Genomic DNA, 22,333 nt, shown 5'->3' with positions numbered 1-22,333 from the left:
ACCTCCCCATTGACTTGGAAACATGGAAGAAAGCTTCAAGATCATCTCCTCCGGATCAAAAACATAGCAGTCGGGGGAGCTGTCATCCAGGGACTCATAAGTCCTCCTGGATTCTGCTTATTATATCATCAAGGTGATTCAGAGCAGGAAGTCTTCTCTAAGAGTGCAAGTCTTGAGAACAAAAGTACATTGATTGATAGTATTTTTGCAGTGATGTTTGACTTTCCCTCGTCTCTGCCAAAAAAAAAAAAAAAAAATTATTGCCAGATACCAGGTAGACCAGTTTTAACAAGTTGCACAGCATCCAATGGTAAAAATAAAAACTTGTTTTTAACTTCACTAAATTGTATTGGAGGATTTTTCTGTTTCATCTAAAAACACTAATTCTTCGGGTAGAGAGACCAGAAATTTATTTTTCCTCTTCAGTCTTAAAGGCATGTTGCATATGACACCTTCCTGTCACCAAGTTCCTGTGAGAAAAAAAACTATAGATTTCATACTTGGAAGAAACCATAATGATCATCTTGTCCAGACATTCTTCCAATGTTTGAAACCCTTTTACGACTTCCCCACAGGACATCACTCAAACTTACAGAGCTGGAAATGTTCAAAGTGAAGTGGGAAGGAGTGGGGATGGAGGACAGAAGTCAGAAAATGTCAGTTATTCCATTTATGTTCTCTGCAATATGCTACCAGTTGAGAAATTTACATAAATCTACAGTGCTCGGAAATTTGTAAAACTTTCTTGACTCGAGTATTAAGATAACTTCCAATCAGAGACCCAAGTTCTAAATCAGGGTTTCTGAACCTCAGCACTTTGTCATTTGGAGCCAGATAATGTGTTGGGAGAAGCTGTCCTGTGCCTTAGAGGATGTTTAGCTACATCTCCGGTCTCTACCCACTAAATGCCAGTAGCAGCTCACCCTCGTTTGACAATCTCTCCACCCTCCGCAGGAGTTTGGTGGCAGAAAATTGTCATGTGCTTGACTTCAAGGTGCACATCAATTTCTGTAACTTTTTAGTGTAACACATGGAAAAGTGTACATATCACAAGTGTATTGAATTTTCACAAACTGAACCCAGTGAGTGATCAGCAATCAGATCAAGAAACAAGATTACCGACACCCCAGAAGCTCTGATATAATCTCCACTGACTCACTCCCCTCTTCCGGCACCAGCCTTGATCACCAAAACCATTCCCACCTCATGCTTGGCTCTTCCATTTGCAGGAAAGTTGGCCTAACTTGCTCCCCCATTCTGTTCAATCTCTATGAAGAGAAAACCTCTTCTGAGTTCCTCCTCACAGTCCTAAATCACTACACCACCCTGTTCCAGCTTTAATTTTCTTTACAGTTGTCACAACGGATTCTTGTCTATTTCTCCATCAAGTAAGAATCCAAGAGGATAAGAACAATTGTATTCGCATATTATAGGAGCTCAAGAAATTGAAGGCATGAGTGAATCCAAATTTCAGAAATTTTAAGAAGAGGAGAATGCAAGTCATAGAATTAAGGAAATCCCAATAAATAGTTCTATTTATTGAGTGCCTACTGTATGCCAGTCACTGCAATAATTATAGTCCTATATTATTTCTTTTAATAATGCACTCTAAGCCTGCAACCTGGCTATATCATGTTGCTTTCAGATTCAAGTAAAAAAACCCAAGTGAAAATAGATTAAACAAAAAGAATATTTAATATAATAAAAAGTGGTCCAGAGTTGGGGTGGCTCTGATTTTGACCAGTTTTGTACCTCAAAGATATTACAGTGTCAGTCTCGTTTCTCTGTCATTTTATCAGCCCTCTCCATGTAGTCACAGATGGCTCCATTCTAAATGTCATGAGATTATAAACAATCTCCAGAAGCAGGTAAAAAGAGAGGCTGTGCATTTGCATCTCTTCGCATCAATGAGGAAAGTCTTTTCCAGACTCTCCAGTTATCTGATTGGCCAGAATTCTATCACACTTTGTTATAGGTTGAATGTTCTCCCCCTGCCTCCTCCCTGCTCTGAATTCCCGTATTAATGTCCTACCTCCCAAGGTAATGGGATTAGTGCCCTTATAAGAGACAGGAGAGTTCAAGTTCAAGCTCTTGCTCCTTGTGTGAAGACATAGCAAGAAAGCTGCTCTCCACAAGTCAGAAGGGACCCCTCACTGGGAATTGACCCAACCAGTACCTTATCTTGGACTTTCCAGCCTCCATGACTATAAGAAACCAATTTCTGTTGTTTAAGCCACGCAATCCATAGTATTTTGTTATGGCAGCCTTAACTGATTCATACACACATTTACGTCTAGTCACCATCAAAGTGAATGAGACTGATGCTTTGGCATATACCAGTCATTACTCAGCTAGCAGGGGCTACTTGCTACCTGAACAAAATGGGGTTCAGTCAATGCTAAAATGGCAGGAAATGGCAATTAGCCATACAATTGAAAATGTCTGCCACCCATGTATTATTTACAGATAAGGAAACAGATTAAAGCAATTTATTGAGCAGAATTGGGATTTTAATCTAGGTATGACTATTTCCAAAGTCATGCACTTTCCACCAAGTAACACCACTTCCCAAAGATAATTAAAACAGTCTCTTTTGTAATAACCAAGTTAGGAAAAGCTCTATCTTTATGATTTCCCTGATAAAAGTAACAGAGATAAGAAACAATTTTGTAATGTGTGTGCTACAACAGTATCCAGATCTTGGCTTCTCAATACCATCCTCCCATATTAGAAATCAGAGCTACTTGGAGAAATGGCTCATTATGAAGCTGGGATGGGAGAAGTATAAGATGACCCTGGAGCATCTTGTGATGCTAGACAGTAGGGAAGAGTTAAAAAAACAGAAAGATGGGAACATGTCAAATGTAGGAACAGAATCTAACCTGAAAGATCTTTCAGTGCCCAAAGCTGGAACTATTTGAACAAAATTAATAAAATAATATTGGTTTACAACCCACAGAATAAAATATTTTTATTTAATGATTATACTGTTATAAATGATTAAACAGATAAAGACATGAGGGAAGAAGAGACGAAGCTTTCTTGCCAAAGAATTCCATGTAATATGTATACATGTCTGTCGTAGGAAGTAAGACTTAGTCTCTCTCCTCCCCCAGTCCCCAGCCCAAAGATGAGCTAGCCTTAGTGACTCACTTCTGTGGAATAGAGTAGGGAAGAGGAAAAGTGATAACTTAATAGTGGAGAAACCTGCAAAGTCTACCTTCTCCAATAATGTCAAATGCATATCATTTACCCCTGATGTAATGTGATGACAAGGGCACTTCATAGCTCCATGGTATTCTTTCCAAAAACACATCCCTGATCTAATCATGAAATAAACCAACAGATAAAACAAAACTGGAGAACATTTTACAGGATACTTGGCCAATATCAAAACTGCCAGGATCATCCACAAGGACGGACTGAAAAACAGTCACAGACCAGAGGAGACATACCGAATCCAGTCCGTGTTCCTAAATGGAGGCTGGAACAGAGAAAGGACAGTTAAAGGGGGGAATGATAAAATCTGGATAAAGTCTGGAATTTTGTCAACTCTGCATTATATGAATATGCCAATGTCAATTTCTGAATTTTTTTAAAAGATTTTATTTATTTGACAGAGAGTGATCACAAGTAGGCAGAGAGGCAGGCAGAGAAAGAGAGGGAAGGAGCAGGCTTCCTGCTGAGCAGAGAGCCCGATGTGGGGCTTGATCCCAGGACCCTGAGATCATGACCTGGGCTGAAGGCAGAGGCTTAACCCACTGAGCCACCCAGGCGCCCAATTTCTGAATTTTGACAAGTGTTCAATAGTTATTTAAGATGTCATTGGGGGAAATGGGTAAGGGAGCTCTGTACTACCTTCGCAACATTTGTGTAAATTTAATGTTAGTCCCTAAATTTCAAAAATATATTTTTTATTTTTTTACAGTTGTGGGTTTGTTTTTGTTGTTGTTGTTTTTAAAGATTTTATTTATTTATTTGACAGAGAGAGATCACAAGTAGGCAGAGAGGCAAGCAGAGAGAGAGAGAGGAGGAAACAGGCTCCCTGCTGAGCAGAGAGCCTGATGCGGGACTTGATCCCAGGACCCTGAGATCATGCCCGGAGCCGAAGGCAGCGGCTTAACCCACTGAGCCACCCAGGTGCCCGTTGTTGTTTTTAAGTAGGCTCCATGCCTAGTGTGGAGCCCAGTGCAGTATTGGACTCACAACCCTGAAATAAGCCCTGAGCTGGGATCCAGCATTGGACACTTAACTGACTGAGCCATCCAGGTGCCCCTAAAAATTCCATCCAGATGATTGGAACTTGGTGTTGTTTTGTGGATGGTCATTGTACCATTCACTCTTCTTTTATATATATTTGCAGTTAAAATTGCTTCATGTTAAATGCATGAAATATAAGATTCTCTGCATTACATATTAATAATTAAGAATGACAACATTTCTTTTGTCAATACTGAGACGGCAATGAATAAGTCGAACTTCATTGTCTTTGAACAAACGCCTGATACTCTGTCACATTCTACAACCTTGCTGTTCAAGAACTGGCATGTCAGCATCCCCCGAGAGCTGGTTAGAAAAGCAGAGTGGATTAATATTTTAATCTCACTCAGATAAAAAGTGGGGTCATCTAAGAGTGAGTGGGTTCAGAGGTGTGGTCCATGCCATGGGGGTAGTCTGCTGAAGTGTGGAATGGTATGATAGGGCTACTGTACAAAGATAAGGCAACTATATAATTTATGGTCTGAATGAGCACAGTTTTGAGATTGAAGGAGTTATACAGGTGGGATGGCCGCATACCCACACAGCAGGCGCCATCCGGATTCTCCTGGGCAACAGTAAACACATGGCCACCATAGAAAGAAGTCACCACCTCTGTGGAGGGAGCAGCTATTAGAAAGTGAATGGATGTATGGGTCCATTCAGCCTCTTAAGATCCTGTCTAGCATTGTTGTTAGTACAGGGCCAGAAGCAAAAAGATTAACAGTCTCACAGAGTTGGGGAAAAAGTGAGGCAGTAATATTAGAAAGTCAAGAGAATGAGGGGTCTGAGAGTCACTGACAATGTCTTTGGAATGTCTGACAATACTCTACTAGTGTTGTCTAATAGAGTCGTCTGCAGTGTTGGGAATGTTTTCAAGCCATTTGCCTCGTGTGGATAATGAGCCAATGAATTATTAATTAAAAATAATTGAAGTGTAAATAGCCACGTGAGGCTACCATGTTAGAAGGAACTGGTTTAGGGGTGTCTGGGTAGCTCAGTCAGTTAAGCATCTGACTTCCACTCAAGTCACGATCTCCAGGTTCTCAGATCAGGACCCGAGAGTTTGCTTCTCCCACTCTCTCTCCCGCTGCCCCTCCCCTTGCTCATGCTCTCTTTAATAAATAAATAAAATCTTAAAAAAAAAATAAACTGGTTTAAATTAAGCCAAGGGAAGAGTGAAATCAAGAGATTATTGGACTGAAAAGAAAGAGCAGCAGGAGTGAAATAAGTCAATCAGAGAAAGACAATTACATAGTTTCACTCGTATATGGAATATAAGAAATAGCATAGAGGATCGTAGGGGAAGAGAGGTAAAACTGAATGGGAAAAAATCAGAGAGGGAGACAAACCATGAGAGACTCTCAACTAGAGGAAACAAATTGAGGGTTGCTGAAGGGGAGGTGGATGGGGGAATGGGGCAACTGAGTGACAAGCAAAAAGGAGGGCATGTGACGTGATGAGCGTTATATGCAGCTAGTGAATTAATGAAATCTACATCAGAAACTAATGAATGTTCTGTATGTTAACTAATTGAGTTTAAATTTAAAAAAAAAAAAAAAAAAAAAGAAAGGGCAGCAAAAGCCAGAGGGCAAGATAAGATTTTATTGTGCAGATTTTTTTTTATTTTATTTTATTTTTTTTACTTACTTATTTATTTATTTATTTTTAGAGAGGAGATATGGTGGGAGAAGGGCAGAGCAAGAGAGACTCTTAAGCAGGTTCCATCCGGAGCATGGAGCCCCAGGCATGGCTGGATCCCATGACCCTGAGATCATGACCTGAGCCAAAATCAAGGGTTGGCTCTGACTAACCCATCCAGGCGCCCCTGTATTGTGCAGGTTTTAGAATAAAAATAACTGTATTTAGTTCTGTGTGATGATTAATCCCAAAGTGTGACAGTGCTTGATAAGAACCAAGAAAAGAGGGGCCCATGGGTGGCTCAGTGGGTTAAAGCCTCTGCCTTCAGCTCAGGTCATGATCCCAGGATTCTGGGATGGAGCCCTGCTTCGGGCTCTCTGCTCAGCAGGGAGCCTGCTTCCCTTCCCCTCTCTCTGCCTGCCTCTCTGCCTACTTGTGATATCTGTCTGTCAAATAAATAAATAAAAATCTTTAAAAAAAAAAAAAAAAGAACCAAGAAAAGAATTGGTGAGATTTAAGTGTGAAATCTGAATGTGGACAGTCATGTGGGTGACCCTGGAAATGATGGAGCAGAGCCAGGAGCAGAGGGTGCATTTCCATTAAAGGCCTTGAGGAAAGTTATGTGGGTCTGTGAGAACACAGGATGGAGCATTCTTGTTTTTGTTTTTCAACTATTGTGTTCTGAATTTCCTGGAAGAGGCAGTGTGGATCAAGAAGAAGTAGATTCCTGTCTCTGGCCCTGGTCATAGGGGGAGGTGGTGGTGGACAAAAGGGAAAATTAATTTTTTTTTAAACAAAGGAGGATAGTAATGGTGGTGGTTAAAGCTTTTTTTTAAAATATTTATACTATTTTAGGTAGTAAGTTATTAACAAATATTTAAACCGAATTGAGTGATAAACTAAACAATAAATAAATGATCTTATTTTCCAGATCTTCTTTAACTTTGGAAATGGACTCCATTTAGAGGTAAGGAACCGAGGGGATTATTTCTTTCTTTTGAACTCAGAGGCTTAATTTAATGGAAGACAGTTTGGCTATGCCTTACCAGATTAAAAATGTACACTCCCTTAGACTTAGCCATACCTACTCAGTCGAGTGCACAGAACATATATCCAGAGATGTTCAATGCAATATTTTGTGACAATCAAAATGTTCATTGATAGAATGGTAAAACAACTTATGGTACATGAAGAATGTCCATGATGAGGTATTGAATGAAAGATCAAGGGGCAGAACAAGATGTATGTTATAATTCCATTTTTATAGGACAAAAAGCTTTATACATGTGCAACTGTATGGTCATAAGATAAGATGATGAAGCAGTTACCAGTGAATATGCTGAAGTGTGAGAGAAAAAGTAGAATAAAATTTTATTTTTACACTGTCAACTATAATGTTATTTTGCTGTTTTGTTATAGAATTTAATTTTTTGAGTTGTAGAAAAATGTTTTCAACTAAAAATAAGACAAAAAATGATGACCTAGTGATAACCATTATTTCTGGGGGGAAAAAATGTTATGTAGAGCAACAAAATAAGTTGATAAATCTAGTATAAAAATGATTTCTGATCTTAGTATACTAGGTCAGTTGTATCGAAATTTTCCTTGCATAAATGTTTTTCTGTAAAGCCCAACTGAAAATATATAGAATAAATCTTTTCTACTCAAAGTTCTTGAAAACAAAAGATGGATAATTTAATCCTTTATGTCATCCTTCAAACAATAAATACATTAACTGACGATTTTACTAGGTTTTAGTTAAATTGCTACCACAGGTTAGTTACTAAGATTTAGTTTAAAACATTGGATAATTCATTTTTAAACTATAAACCACCACACAAAAATGAAACTTCATTTTCAGTAAGGAAAGAATTTTGACACACTATATTATTTTTTAATTTGCCAATTTGTATGGTCACTCAATTACTGTAGGCTGTTAAAAGAACAATCCAACAATCATAAATCTTGAAAAGATCTGGTTGGCTTTATTGATTGATGAATAGGGAAGCATCCAGTCTAGGAAACAGTTGTACAAAGCAGGAGGGTTTTATAGACCAAAGCCAGCAAGAATAGGAAGTTACATTGGGTATTTGTTGATTGGGTAGAGCAGAGTCACTTTGGAGCTGGGGCAGATGAGATAAGGTCCTGAGCAGGTTAGTGCCCGCTGCTTGGCTTAGGCCTTCCTTTTCTGGGAGGGCCAAGCACAGAAATTTAGTTAGGTTCCAATGTATTAATGCAGGGCTTGTCATGGGCGACTCCATCTTGGGCCTTAGTCTGGACACTTGAATAAGCCTCTTTTACTCTTCAGTCTGGGAAATCTGTTCTAACTGATAAAAGCAAAACCGTACTGTTCTACTGCTGTAGAGACGATTTCCTGAATGCCTATGGGGTTGGTCAGCGTGTACGTACTTCCTCTTGGAAAATGAAACCTGTTAAGAAATAGGAAACGTATACCTTAAGATTTGCATAACTATTTTGAAGTCTTAATAAATTACAGAATACCATACTGTTTTAGGATACTTAATAATTTTTTTGACAATATTTCATTGTTGTAGGTCTTAAACCCAGGAAATGAACATACTCTGCTTCCTAAACACACTCACTTAGCGCGGCAAAAGCGGTCCTGGATCACCGCCCCTGTGGCTCTTCGGGAAGGAGAGGATCTGTCCAAAAGGAATCCGATCGCCAAGGTACCTTCTACAGAAAAAGAGGAAATATATGTATATTACTGAAATATAGTGGGAGAAGACTCTTATGTTCATTTTTAAATTTAAGGAAAATGATACAATGTACCTACTGAGTCTTTTAATATTCTATTAGATTATACAATGTGGGGCTTCAGTTCACCTAAGAGTCAGAGATCTGACACTAGTTGAATCTTTCTTTAATTGAGAGGGCTACAGTACTCAAAAGAGGGTGTTCTATGTAGAGGAGGAAAGATTCTTTCACTAGGTTCTCTGACTGGTGCCCTATAATTTGGAGTGACAGAAGACAGATTAACAGGAGAATAACAAAGAAGTTGATTAATGTATGTACTGCTCCTATAACACATGGGAGTACCCAGGGATGAATAACTCAAAGGTCTGGTTAGAATTGGGGCCTAGAAAACATCTTAGCAAAGCAACAGTAAACTTTTAGAGAAGTCACAAGACAAAGGAAAAGGTCCTTGAATCTCTACGGATGGAAAATTGTGGAAAATTATGGGGAGCAAGTGATAGGGAAAGGCTAATTAATACAGTTACTTATGTGGATGCCCCGGTGCCATCTCTAAGCTGATGAGGGTCTAAAGTTGTCTCTGATAATTAAATTTTGTCCTTCCTGGTAGAGAAGGGAGGGACGACACCTTTACAAATGTATGGCCTGCTTTGAGGCACATAGGGGAAAGACAGAGAACTTTTGTTGAATCTGCTTTTCAGTTGCTCAAAATAATCCTACACCGAAGTGACACATTTGGGGACGGCATATTCTGCCACCCTACATACAAAAAGTAATTTTCAAAATGAAAAGAACTGGTATCTAATAGGGAGGGTGACCATACATCCTTGCAGGGTACCCATTGTCCTGGCCTAATCATTAATAACCCTCTTTCACTCTCAAAGTGGCATATTTTTTGATAAATTAGATGGTAATCCAGCTAATATATATCTCAAATTTAGCATGTACACACCTGAACCCTTGATTTTTCCCCTCAAGCTGTCAGTTCTACCATTTCAGTCAATGGCACACAATTCTATCCAGTTTTTCAAAAATGTAGCAGGTACTATCAGTTCTACCTCCAGAATATATTCCAGATCTGCTCACTTCTCTCCGTGGTCACCCCCATGGTCCAAGTCAGTGTCATCTCTGCCCTGCGTTAGCAGAAGAACCCCTGACCTTGTCTGCCTGCTTCGCTTTTGCATCCCCCACCCTGCCACAGCCCATTCTCTAGAAAGCAGCCAGAGTGATCTTTTAAATAAAAGACAAATCAAAGCATGTTCACCCCCTTAGTGAAGGCATTTCAATGGCTTCCTGCTGCAGTGGAAGGAATGTTCTTTACTGTGACCTGGAAGAGCGCTAATACAAGACCTCCTCTCCAACCTTGGCTCCTATCACCCCCCATCTCCCACTCTCCTACATCCCTAAACCAACACAGATTCTTCCCAGCTACTCACCCTTTGCCCTTGATGTTTCCTGTGCCTGGAATCCCCTCCCCACAGATACCTGCAGTATTTCATAGCATCAAGCCTCTGTCCAAGTGTCATCCCCTAAAAGATCTTGTTCCCTTTTCTGCCTCACCCCATCTCTCTATCCCTTGACTCTCATTTCAGCCTGGTTATAGTGCATTCCACTCTATGTCATGCCATACATTGCTTACTTGCTGTCTGGCTCCTTTGGTAGAGTGTAAGCTCCCAGGGGGCAAGAGCTTAGTCCTTAGGCTCACAGCTCATGCCCTGTACTCCAAGCAGTGCCAACATCCATTGGGGGCTCAGCAAACATTTGTGTGAATGAATACATGTTCATACCCAAGTGTTATCTTTATCTTTCCAACATTATAAATATCATGCATGAACAGCTCCTTCAAAGGAAAGGCAGCTACAGAAGACGATTTCCTCTCTCTAGCAATCTATGTTCTTTTCATAAAACCCTTCTAAAATCCAAATTTTTAATTGTGGCTTTACATAATAGGATGTATATAAGCAACTAAGTTTGCTGGTTGGGTTTGGTTTTCTGAGGTGTTTGAGTCATTCATACATTTTCTCAATAAGTTTTTCTAAACTGCATTGATTTTTGGGGATTCAATAAGCAGTAGTTGTTCTTAGTAATTTTAATTACATGAATGGTTACATATGTAAAATTTACATAAAAAGTTGCTACATATGTAGAAATTACATAAAAAGTAAAAGATCTTATTAAATTTCCTCAACTTTCTAAATTCTCTATGTAGAGATTATACTGTCAACAGTATAATATTCTCTAAATCTTAAAAAATTCATGAATATGTGTATATTTACATACGCTTAAGTATATACGTATATATATAAACAAACCAACAGTTATGTCCACACACAGTTTTGCTTTATTTTTAACCTAAATAGTGTGATGTAATACATAATTAGTACATGAAGATCTAGAATTCTTTAGAAATACTATATATATATATACACACACACATATATATATACATTTTTATATACATATGCATATACTTGGCAAAAAACAGAGACAGAGAGAAGAGAAAGAGAAAGACAGTCAGAGACAGAAGCTCAGTGAAAGGTAATCATGGACTGCCCCCGGTTCACCATTCCACTTCAGGAGCAGAGCTGGTGTGGCAGGAGGTTGGAAGCCCCTGTCTGCTGTCTCCTTGATCATTCCTAGCAGATGTTCCCCAGCCCTAATGCATGTTGGGAAATCTATAGGAAGGAAGTGTAACTATCCCGAGATTTCAGGACAAAGAAGTGACTGGGTAGTTCACGTGAATGGCGATGGCTTCTTCTACGATGTCTGAAGAAGAAAATAAAGAACCAGTAGGGGGCCACAGAGACCCATTTACTAAGTATGAATTACAGACAGGAATGAAGTTTTTATAGAAAAAGAAGATGACAACTACAGAAAGCATTTGAAATGGGTTAGATGCGTGAATTTCCTGAGACATTCTAAGCAGGAAAGGCACTTGACTTTTTTAATCCTTCTATAGAAGGATGCCTTATTCATCCTTTCCAGATGATCGAATGGATTTATAGAGGTAATTTTGACACTGCAAGAGGCGGAGAGGGTCAGAGAGAGAGGGAGAGAGAATCTCAAGCAGATGTGTTACGTGGATGAAGCCCAACATGAAGCCCAAAACAGGCACAATCTCATGACCCTGAGATCATGTCCCGAGTCAGAATCAAGAGCTTAACTGACTGAGCCACTTATGTGCCCTTCCTCATGTGCTAAATTTAAAAATCTGTCCTCCCAAGATATATCCTTAATGATATCTTAGTTTTATAGCAACTGTAAGAGGTAGGCAGTACTATCTCTCCACTTTAGTGAGAGGAACACTGAGCACAGAGAGGTTAAGTAACTCTTAGTATCACGTAACTAGTAAGTAGCTGAGACAGGATTTGAACCAGGTTCTCTGACATCAGCACATCTTCTCTTGAGTGCTTGTATCTTCCCTTCCTATCAACATTATGACAACTTTGGAGGGAAATTTTCCATTAAAAATATGTGCATGTAAGTTACAGAGAGTTTAACTTGGGGTATTCTTCTGTTATTTTTATGTTAGATACATTCTGATCTTGCAGAAGAAAGAGGACTAAAAGTTACATACAGATACACTGGAAAAGGGATCACAGAGTCCCCATTTGGCGTGTTTGTCTTTAATAAAAACACAGGAGAATTGAACATCACCAGGATTCTTGATCGAGAAGAAACGCCAAGTTTTCTGGTAGGAAGAATTATTTTACTTTAACTAGTTTATAGTTTTTCTTTGGTGTAGTTATGATTTGTTTTTATATTGTAGTAATTTAATTACCTTAGCTTACATTTAATCTCTTCTATTATTTATGTCATGATTTCAGCTAGTTGGTTATGCTTTGGATGAAAGAGGAAACAACCTTGAGAAACCATTAGAACTCCGCATTAAAGTTCTTGATATCAATGACAACGAGCCAGTGTTCACACAGGACGTCTTCGCTGGGTCTGTTGAAGAGTTGAGTGCCGCAGGTCAGAGTTTGTTAGTTTTATGGATGAGTATCACTCCACCCCGTCATTTTAACCCCATTATGTAACTGAACACGAAATCCTATATCTTGATGGAGACCCACAGGATACATGGTAATAAACTTATCACTCTAGGTTTGCAACCCCTTTTTCTGTGACAAGTTCTAAAGGCTTTACATGGCTTTTTTTTTTTTTTTTAAACCCTCAAAACAGATAGATGGATGGAACAGGTTAGGTTTCTGTAGCCACTATGCTGCCTTGTAGCTGGAAAGCAGCTGTAGGCAACATGTAAATAAATGGGTGTGGCTATGTTGCCATAAGATATTATATACAGAAACAGGTGGCTGTGCTAGCTAGCAGTAGTTCACTAACCTTTGGCTTATGTTGTGTCTCTTGTCAGGTTTATTGATAACATGGTCCAATGCAGTAGTCCATGTAAAGGCTTGCAGGAGAGATTTCTCCTTGATCATAATCTAGAGAACAGCTGTTCTTTTCCTGAATTGTTTGTATTTTACTAAGCATGTATTTGTACCTGTTCATTCTTATTTCTTTGTATTAATCACTAGAGCTATTAGAAATAAATTTGCAGCCTTGCCCTCTTCTTATCTTTCTTATTTCTGCAGCCATTCACACTTACTTTCTCATCCAATTAAAGTTTTTCATCTTGGTAAACTGATTTTTATAAGCACTTAAAATCCTTTTGTGAACAGGCTGAAATTATAAAGAGAATAATAACATACATGACTTGTGCTTGAAGTTGAGTTTCAACTTGGACGCCTTTGTTTCTGATGCCAGATACCCTTGTGATGAAAATCAGTGCAACAGATGCAGATGAGCCCAATACTCCAAATTCTAAAATTTCCTACAGAATCGTATCTCAGGAGCCTGCTTATCCTCCAGTGTTCTACTTAAATAAAGACACAGGGGAGATTTATACAACCAGTTTCACTTTGGACAGAGAGGTAAGTTAGTATTTTATGTTGTTCATCTTTTACATGCTAAGTTAGTATTTTATGTTGCTCATCTTTGGAACCCTTCTTTATCTCTCTAGGCTTTCCTTTCTGTTAATTTATTTTCTAATTTGCTTATTATCTTGTATATTCTTCATTTATAGGATAACTCCTACAAATACCCTCTTCTAGCAAGGTGAAACCCAATATCAAATGAGCCATCTGTGGCCATTGATCACTTAAGGTGTGATTCATCCAAACTGAGATGTGCTATAAATATAAAAAGTCAACAACTTGGGAAGACTTAGCCTGAATAAAAAATGTAACATTTTACCTTAGTAATATTCTGTTGATTGCATGTGAACACAATAATATTTTAGATCTCATGAATAAATAAAATGTATTTGTTTAAAATTAGTAGTATCCCCTTTTTTAAAAACTTTTTAAAATTTGGCTGTTAGGAAACTTAAAATTACATAAGGACAGCTCTGTTCTGGGGCCTCTCCATGCAGGATTCTGTTTGCGATAGCATCGTAAAGCAATGTTCTGTAATTCGTGTTTCTGTAATTAAACATCAGAAGTCTCCTCTATTGCTAATACAGAACAGAGACTGACACAGGAGGCCTGCTCGGGATAATAGAAATAGTCGTAAAGGAAGGAATTGTTGTAAATCCCAAATTGGAGGAAATTTTCAATAGGATTCCTGGACAGGCTATTCTCAAACATTTCTCTTTTTTATTTCTAACTGAAAGGGGAAATTTTGGGTCAAAACAGGAAATGGGAGATTTTTTTAAATGCTACATACATGAAGGTTTTAACAGTGTGCACAAGGAGAATGTGGACGATCCTAAGAACACTGTATTGTCGGGTGCCTGGGTGGCTCAGTGGGTTAAGCCGCTGCCTTCGGCTCAGGTTATGATCTCAGGGTCCTGGGATCGAGTCCCACATCGGGCTCTCTGCTCTGCGGGGAGCCTGCTTCCTCCTCTCTGCCTGCCTCTCTGCCTACTTGTGATCTCTCTCTGTCAAATAAATAAATAAAATCTTTAAAAAAAAAAAAAAAAGAACACTGTATTGTCATCAGACATAAATCGTCGTCCGGGTGCAGTCACTGTATTTTGTATTACTTGGGAAAATCATTTCCTTTTGCCCGGAGAAGGAGAAGATTGTGCCCAATATCGCTGACTGGATCTCTATGAAATTAATATTATTATTCCTGAAAGTCTACTCTGTACCTTTTCACATAAAATTAGAATGGAAAAGTATTATTTTTAACTATCCTGATTTGTGATAAGCTGCTATCTTTGAAATAGGGCAAGTTTAGCCAATAACGATGCCCGTCACTATTGGGCATCTACGGTGTGCCAAGTGCTATTCGAAGCCTTTTACATAGATTAATCCATTTAATCCAACTAAAAACTCTGTGAGGCAGGTCCTCCCTATTATCCGCATTTTACACAGAAGGAAACCAAGGGTCAAAAGGATTAAGTGTATTTACAACACAGCTAGTAAGTGACAAAGTCAGAATTAGAATCCAAACAACTGGCTCTGGGGCCTCAGTTGTCCTGACTTGCACTGGGCGGTTCTGTCCCACACAGGACCCCCATGCACTGGACCTGGCTGCCCCCGCTTTTTCTTACACTCCAGCTACACTGAATGGAGCCATCATAAGGGGACCGTGGGGAAGAGAAGAGCTCACTTTGGAGTGCATGTGAGACACCATTCTCTAAGACAGGTTCTCTAAGAATCATAGCTCTCAGAAAGTCTGGATAAAGTCAACCACATTTTTTCCTCGCAGGCCAAGTTTTCTTGGGGACTAGGTTTTCCTTGCTTAAATCTTAGCTAAAAATGAAGAACCAATTCCTACTGTAGTCACCCCTGCCCCAATCACTTTCTTGTAAAGCAGACTGCATTTTGAATGGCACTTCCTTGCACACAGACTATTTTTAAGGAGAGACTCATTTCCTGATAATGTCACCAATGACACATTTAAGAATTTGACTACCAGCAACTTCTTTAGGCTTTTTCTGGCCTCTAGAAATGCTCTGACGGCAAATCAACAGCATCTTCACATGAATAACAGATCATAAAATGTATTTGGGAATAAAATATACTGTGGTTCCTTCTCTTGATGATGAAATGAACTAGAAAGACAGATTTGGGAGTGACTCATTTTCACCCCAGATGGATATTTTTCATTGCCTTGCAGGAACACAGCAGCTATACTTTGACCGTAGAAGCAAGAGACGGCAATGGACAAATAACAGATAAACCAGTAAATCAAGCTCAAGTTCAGATTCGTATTTTGGATGTCAATGACAACATACCTATAGTCCAAAATGAAATGGTAACCGTTATTTTATAACAGATGTATTCACTTCCTCGTATTTTAGTCCTACCTAAAAATAGATCATTACGTTTGTGTTATACTAAAATAAAAACCCTGTGTTCATGTTTTGCAGCGGGAAAAGGTAATTGAAGAAAATCAAGCCAATGTAGAAGTGATGCGCATAAAAGTGTTTGATGCAGATGAAATAGGCTCTGATAATTGGTTAGCAAATTACACATTCGTGTCAGGAAATGAAATGGGTTATTTCCACATAGAAACTGACACTCAAACTAATGAAGGAATTGTGACTCTTATCAAGGTAAGTATTTCGTGTTCAAAATTGGAATGGGAAAAGTTGGTGCAGAGGAAGAAATGATTGTATTTTGAGCCTCAAACACTTACGAGTGCTTTACATACTCAACCGACACCACAATTGTTTGAGATTGGAGACCCCCCTATTTGCCAAAGTTCTATAGTTAGTAAATGGTCGCACTACAGTCCAAATTCAGATCAGGGGACTTGAACCCTAATCTGACAACATGTTACAGAATCATTATTGCTCAACACACTTACCGTCTTGCTTGCAGCCCATGTCTGACTAGAGCTTCCTTACCTCATGACCTCTTGCCTTTACTAAGTATCCCCAGTTTACTATGTCTTTATTGATCAACTTATCGTAAAGCCAGACCTCACCAATAGTGTGTAAAAACAAAAGCTCTAATTACTTGACAAAGCTCGAATCCAGTTGTCCTTATGCTTAAATATGCCTAAGAGTCACCTTGTAAAGTTACGTGCCCCAGATTCAGATTCCTGGGCCCTGTAATCAAGTCTGATGGGATGGAGCTCAGGAACTTGCCTTTATAACAGAAATCCACTTGTGATTCCAATGTTTAGTACGAGGGTCACATTTTGAAACACAGTATTCTGCTATAAACATTGGGGTACAGATGGCCCTTCTTTTCACGACATCTGTGTCTTTGGGGTAAATATGCAGGAGTGCAATTGCAGGGTCATAGGGAAGCTCTATTTTTAATTTCTTGAGGAATCTCCACACTGTTCTCCAAAGAGGCTGCACCAATTTGCATTCCCACCAACAGTGTAAGAGGGTTCCCCTTTCTCCACATCCTCTCCAACACATGTTGTTTCCTGTTTTGTTAATTTTGGCCATTCTAATGGGTGTAAGGTGATATCTCAATGTGGTTTTAATTTGAATCTCCCTGAGGGCTAATGATGATGAACATTTTTTCATGTGTCTGATAGCCATTTGTATGTCTTGATTGGAGAAGTGTCTTGTTCATATCTTCTGCCCGTTTTTTGATGTGTTTGCCTGTTTTGTGTGTGTTGAGCTTGAGGAGTTCATTATAGATCCTGGATATCAACCTTTTGTCTGTACTGTCATTTGCAAATATCTTCTCCCATTCCGTGGGTTGCCTCTTTGTTTTTTTGACTGTTTCCTTTGCTGTGTAGAAGCTTTTGATTTTGATGAAACACAGTATTCTAACTTCTAGTACTTAATTGAATCAGTGAAAGAAAAAGCCTGGGTGGCTCAGTGGGTTAAGCCGCTGCCTTCGGCTCAGGTCATGATCTCAGGGTCCTGGGATCGAGTCCCGCATCGGGCTCTCTGCTCAGCAGCGAGCCTGCTTCCTCCACTCTCCCTCTCTGCCTGCCTCTCTGCCTACTTGTGATCTCTCTCTGTCAAATAAATAAATAAAATCTTTAAAAAAAAAAAATAGTCCTATTAAGCATATGGGTCTTATACATTTGAAATTTATTACCCCCACGGAATTTTTTAAAGCAAATATTATAATTATAGGATGGATTTTTATCTAACATTATAAGTAAGAAAGAATATCAGTGTATTTTTAAATGGCTTATGATAGAATCGCCTTATCAGATTTTAAAATAAAATGCAAAGCTATAGCTTCTAAAATACTATCCCATTAATCACACACAGACAAAAGTTGATTCCCAAAGTTCTAAACTTTTACAAAAACTTAGTCTATGAAAGAGTAGGTAAAGTCTAACCATAGGAAGAGGAATAATGGTAATATAAATATATAACCGAATAGAGAAATATTCACTTGAATTTTCATGGTAATAATTATGTGTACCATTTATTAATAAGCTATTATATGCACTTACTTAGACTGCCACTTTGTAAAGCAAAGAAAATAGAATAAGATTACCTCGTGTTTAAAGGGAAGACACATTTTATGTGTATAAGAAGTGGGATAATAACATCAGATTGGTGCCATTCAAATAAATTTGCCTTATTATAAAGAAGTAAATAATCCTCTTAGTCATAGAATGTGAGCATAACCTTGCTAGATGCCTAAGACAAAAAGCCAATAACACATAAGGAGAAAGTCAGTGATGAATGATAGAAGTTCTAGAAATATTCTCACTCCACCATGGTAGCACAAAAAGGGATGCTATGCCAAAGGGGGCATAGCAAAAAATAGTACAATTAGTATTAAAGTGACCACAGCAGACTGAGAAAATTATAAATTTCCTGTCTCAATTATATGAAGAATTGCTTCCAAATTTTAAGAGCAATAATCCGATTCCATTCAAGGAAGTTAGACAAAGAAGATATATAGTTAGCAAATATGGAAATAAAGGATACTCAATATCATTAGTCATTAGGGCAGATATAAATTAAAGCTACAAGAGATAGCACAATGCCTCTACTTAAGGGGCTGTAATCAAAAAGACTGACAACTCCAGGCCTCGGCAACATTATGCAGAAACTGGAGCTCCTATCTCTTGCTGGTGAAAACGAAAAGTGATACAGCTAGTTTGGCAGTTTTTTCAAATGTTAAACACCAAGGAGTTGGTGACCCAGAGATTTAGGCCTAGGTATCCACCCACAAAAAATAAAAACATATGTTGTAATAACTTGTATGATGTCAGTAGTAACCACTTATCATGGTGGTTATACTTATACACACTTATATAGTGTGTAGAATTGTCAAATCCCTACATTGTACACTAAATACTAATAAAACATTTGCATGTCCAGAAAGAAGTATATCTATACAAAAACTTTCTATGCAACTTCCAAGCAGCTTTTATTCATGATAGTCGAAAACTGGTAACAGTAAAATGCCCTTCAGCTGATGAACAGATAAAATGCAGTATATCCACAAAGTGGAATATTCTTGGTTAATGAAAGGGAATGGAGTCCTCATACTTGCTACTACGTAGATAAATCTCAAAACCATGCTTTGTAGAAGAAGCCAGACACAAAATACTACATATTGTATGATTTTTGCTGTGTGAAATTTCTAGAAAAGCAAAACAATGGACATAGACAGATGCTTAACCAACTGAGCCACCCAGACACCCTGGGAACAGATACTTTAAACTGTGGAAATACAGATAATAGTTCATCACGTAAGAAAAAGTCAAGGCTTTGTTAACAAATTAACAAATACATTTAAATTCTTTAATGCTATTAAAAGTAGCAAAAATGGAAATGTTAAAATATGTTGACCATTTTAGAAACAGAGGGCTATTTGTCCTCATTCATTGTTCATGATGCTGAAAATTTTTTTCATGCTCTCTGGAGAACTATGGCTATTTATAATATATGGCTATTATATGAAACAGTTTTTATGGCCCTTGTACCTAGCTCATTCTGTAGCATTGCTGTGGCCTTCCATGGTCTTTGAATACTAATGACACCTGGCGGGAGTATTTTCTTTCGCATCTAGCATACGTCACGCTATTAAAACAAGCATGTTAAGTGCAAGGGCAGCTTAAGATAACTCTCACAAGGATCATACAATCATAAAGACTATATTCTCTCTAGTTGTTTTCCTTTGAATCCTTGTCTCAGCACCCTAGTGGCTGATTTTACAAAGAGGGCAGAAGCTGTTATCCATCTAGAACCCTGCAGAGAAGAAAATGATTTTGTAATAAGTCGTCAAAAAACAAAGTGAATAGCTTTGCAGTAATTCATGTGAACACATGTAATACATTTAATATTATACCAAAGAAACAAGCCCCCCTGTGTCTAAATGGTCAGGACCACTAGAAACAAAAATCAACAAGACCTAAATAAACGTTGACTAGGTATTTCTTTTCACAGTGGCATACAGCTCAACAGAGGAAAAGTGATTTGTGTAAAAATGTTCACAGCAGTATTATATTTAAAAATTACAGATACTCCAAATGCCTAATAATCAAATGGTTAAGTAAACTAAATACATCTAAATGGTAGACTACTGTAGAAATGTTTATAAAAAGAAAATGGACAAATTGGAACATAAAATAAGTATTCAGTGAAAACACTGACTATCAAATATACTTTAGAAATTTCACAGTTCACAAAGAATCAATGTTTGGATTTGGAGGAAGGTTAATATTTTATGGCATTAATAGCAAACCAGATAATGATAGACGTTATGCTAAAAAGGGTGTGGAGGATAGGTTCTTTGTCTAAATAAATTTGAAAACCCTTGGGCTTAGGCAGGTTCAACCAGGAGGTCTCAGCTTTTTGATATGCTCATGTGCAGTAAAAGTCTATACTAGAGGGACAGCCAGCTGCTACCACTAGGCATGTGACCTTTTTCACCAGAACAAACCCACAGAACACGTTTTAAGGAATATTATATCACATGTCCATTAACTTTTTTCAATAAGTAAAAGAAACAGGTTGTTAAATATGTGTGTGTGTCTATATAATATATTTTCAATGATCTGTACTTTAAAAAGATAAATGGGGGATGTGCCCTAAATCATCCTTAACATTGATGAATATCCAAGCTGACAGACTTTTTAATTGCTTGGTATTGTTATGAGTTAGATTACTGAGCACTAATGTATTCCACATATGTTAAATTGTCATATTAACATTAAAACTATATGTGTGTATGTATGCTCTATGCGTGTTCTAGTTGTTTTCTCTTGAAATAATTCCCTTTGATTTTGTCTTCCTAGGAAGTAGATTATGAAGAAATAAAGAACCTTGATTTCAGCATTACTGTCACCAACAAAGCAGCTTTTCACAAATCAGTTAAGAATAAATATAAGCCTGTATCCTTTCCCTTCAAAGTAAATGTGAAAAATGTGAAAGAAGGCATTCATTTTAGAAGTAGCACAATCTCCGTTCATGTTAGCGAGAGCATGGAGAAGTCCAGCCAAGGCCAAATAATTGGGAAATTTCAAGCTTTTGACGAAGACACTGGACAAGTAGCCCATGTAAGGTAAGAGACAGTTATGAATATATTTCCTTATTTTAAATGACTTTAAATGCCTGTCTTCAAAAAATCGTAATGAAATTGAACATTTTCTTTCTTCGCTCCCAGTATTACAGCCCCCCAAAGGTCTGGAGATTAGATTAGATCTGCAACTGACAATCACGGAGAAATTTCCCCCCAGACCACCTTCCCTCCACCGACTGAGTGTGTGACAAATACTGGGTGTTTCACCTCCAAGTAATTCTGTCTAGAGAAAGCCGAAAAGCAACAAAGAGAAAATTAAGAATGAAATTTACGGTCTTTTTCTGTCTAAACCTGTCTTCTTTCCTGAAAGAAAGTATTAGAGGCAAGAAAGTAGCAAATACATTTCCTCCACAAATTGCTGTTGGGTAACTATGTTACTCACCAGAGGTTTACCCCAAATTTAAGGGAGACTAGACCAAAGGCTGTAGAACAGACTAGAGAGCAACTTGCAAACTTCCTGGGTTTATAGGCAAAAAGGATCGCCCTTGTTTATGTCTTGGGTACATTACAGAAATACGGAATGTTCCAAATAAGTGTGATACGCTGTAAAGAGAGAAGGCTTTCAGGACAGTTGCAAGAAATTAAAACGATTTCAAACTAATGCCTACAACAAGAACATAGAGAATGAACCAAAAATTAACCTTGAAAGAGTTGTAGATTATTAGAGATTATCAATTTATCCAGAAGTGGGAATTATTTTTATGTTTGTTTTATAACAGATATGCGAAATTGGAAGATAGAGACAACTGGATCTCTGTCAATTCTGCTACATCTGAAATTAAACTTGTAAAAGTTCCTGATTTTGAATCCAGATACGTCCAAAATGGTACATACACTGCAAAGATTTTGGCAATATCTGAAAGTAAGTTATTACATATGTATTTCTTCTCGTTATGTGTATCTGAGTATTTTTTTAGTTTTTTTTTAAACTTATATCAAATATTTTTAATTTTATAAAATACCTCTTTAAATGGAACAGCTTGTTGTTATGTAGAAGACCACTAAGCAGACAGGATGGTGTATGTGACTTTGGAGCAACATGGATTTGAACAGCTCACGTCCACTTAACACACATTTTTTGATACAGTACTGCAAATGTACTCTCCCTTCCTTATGATTTTTTCTTTTTTTTTATTAATTTTTTTAATTTTTTTTATAAACATATAATGTATTTTTATCCCCAGGGGTTTTTTTAGTATTTTTAATACTAAAAAAAAAGTATTATTTTGGAACATCCAAGACCTTCA

General features: G+C 37.9%; 1 protein-coding gene across 1 annotated transcript in view; it reads left to right on the top strand.

Moving 5' to 3' along the window:
- The window catches only part of DSG2 (desmoglein 2), a 45,700-nt gene that overhangs the window by 10,662 nt on the left and 12,705 nt on the right, over window positions 1–22,333 (top strand). Inside the window, exons 2-10 of the mRNA XM_044243220.1 lie at window positions 6,830–6,865; window positions 8,454–8,588; window positions 12,146–12,307; window positions 12,441–12,585; window positions 13,378–13,544; window positions 15,739–15,876; window positions 15,992–16,177; window positions 20,803–21,068; window positions 21,806–21,948. Of these exons, the coding sequence (XP_044099155.1) occupies window positions 6,830–6,865; window positions 8,454–8,588; window positions 12,146–12,307; window positions 12,441–12,585; window positions 13,378–13,544; window positions 15,739–15,876; window positions 15,992–16,177; window positions 20,803–21,068; window positions 21,806–21,948 (1,378 nt within the window). The remainder of the gene's footprint in view (window positions 1–6,829; window positions 6,866–8,453; window positions 8,589–12,145; window positions 12,308–12,440; window positions 12,586–13,377; window positions 13,545–15,738; window positions 15,877–15,991; window positions 16,178–20,802; window positions 21,069–21,805; window positions 21,949–22,333) is intronic.

Source organism: Neovison vison, chromosome 3 (genome assembly GCF_020171115.1).
Source record: "Neovison vison isolate M4711 chromosome 3, ASM_NN_V1, whole genome shotgun sequence".
NCBI classification, from domain to species: domain Eukaryota; kingdom Metazoa; phylum Chordata; class Mammalia; order Carnivora; family Mustelidae; genus Neogale; species Neogale vison.
Note: the sequence above shows the minus strand (reverse complement) of the source record. Positions and strands in the feature narration are given on the sequence as shown.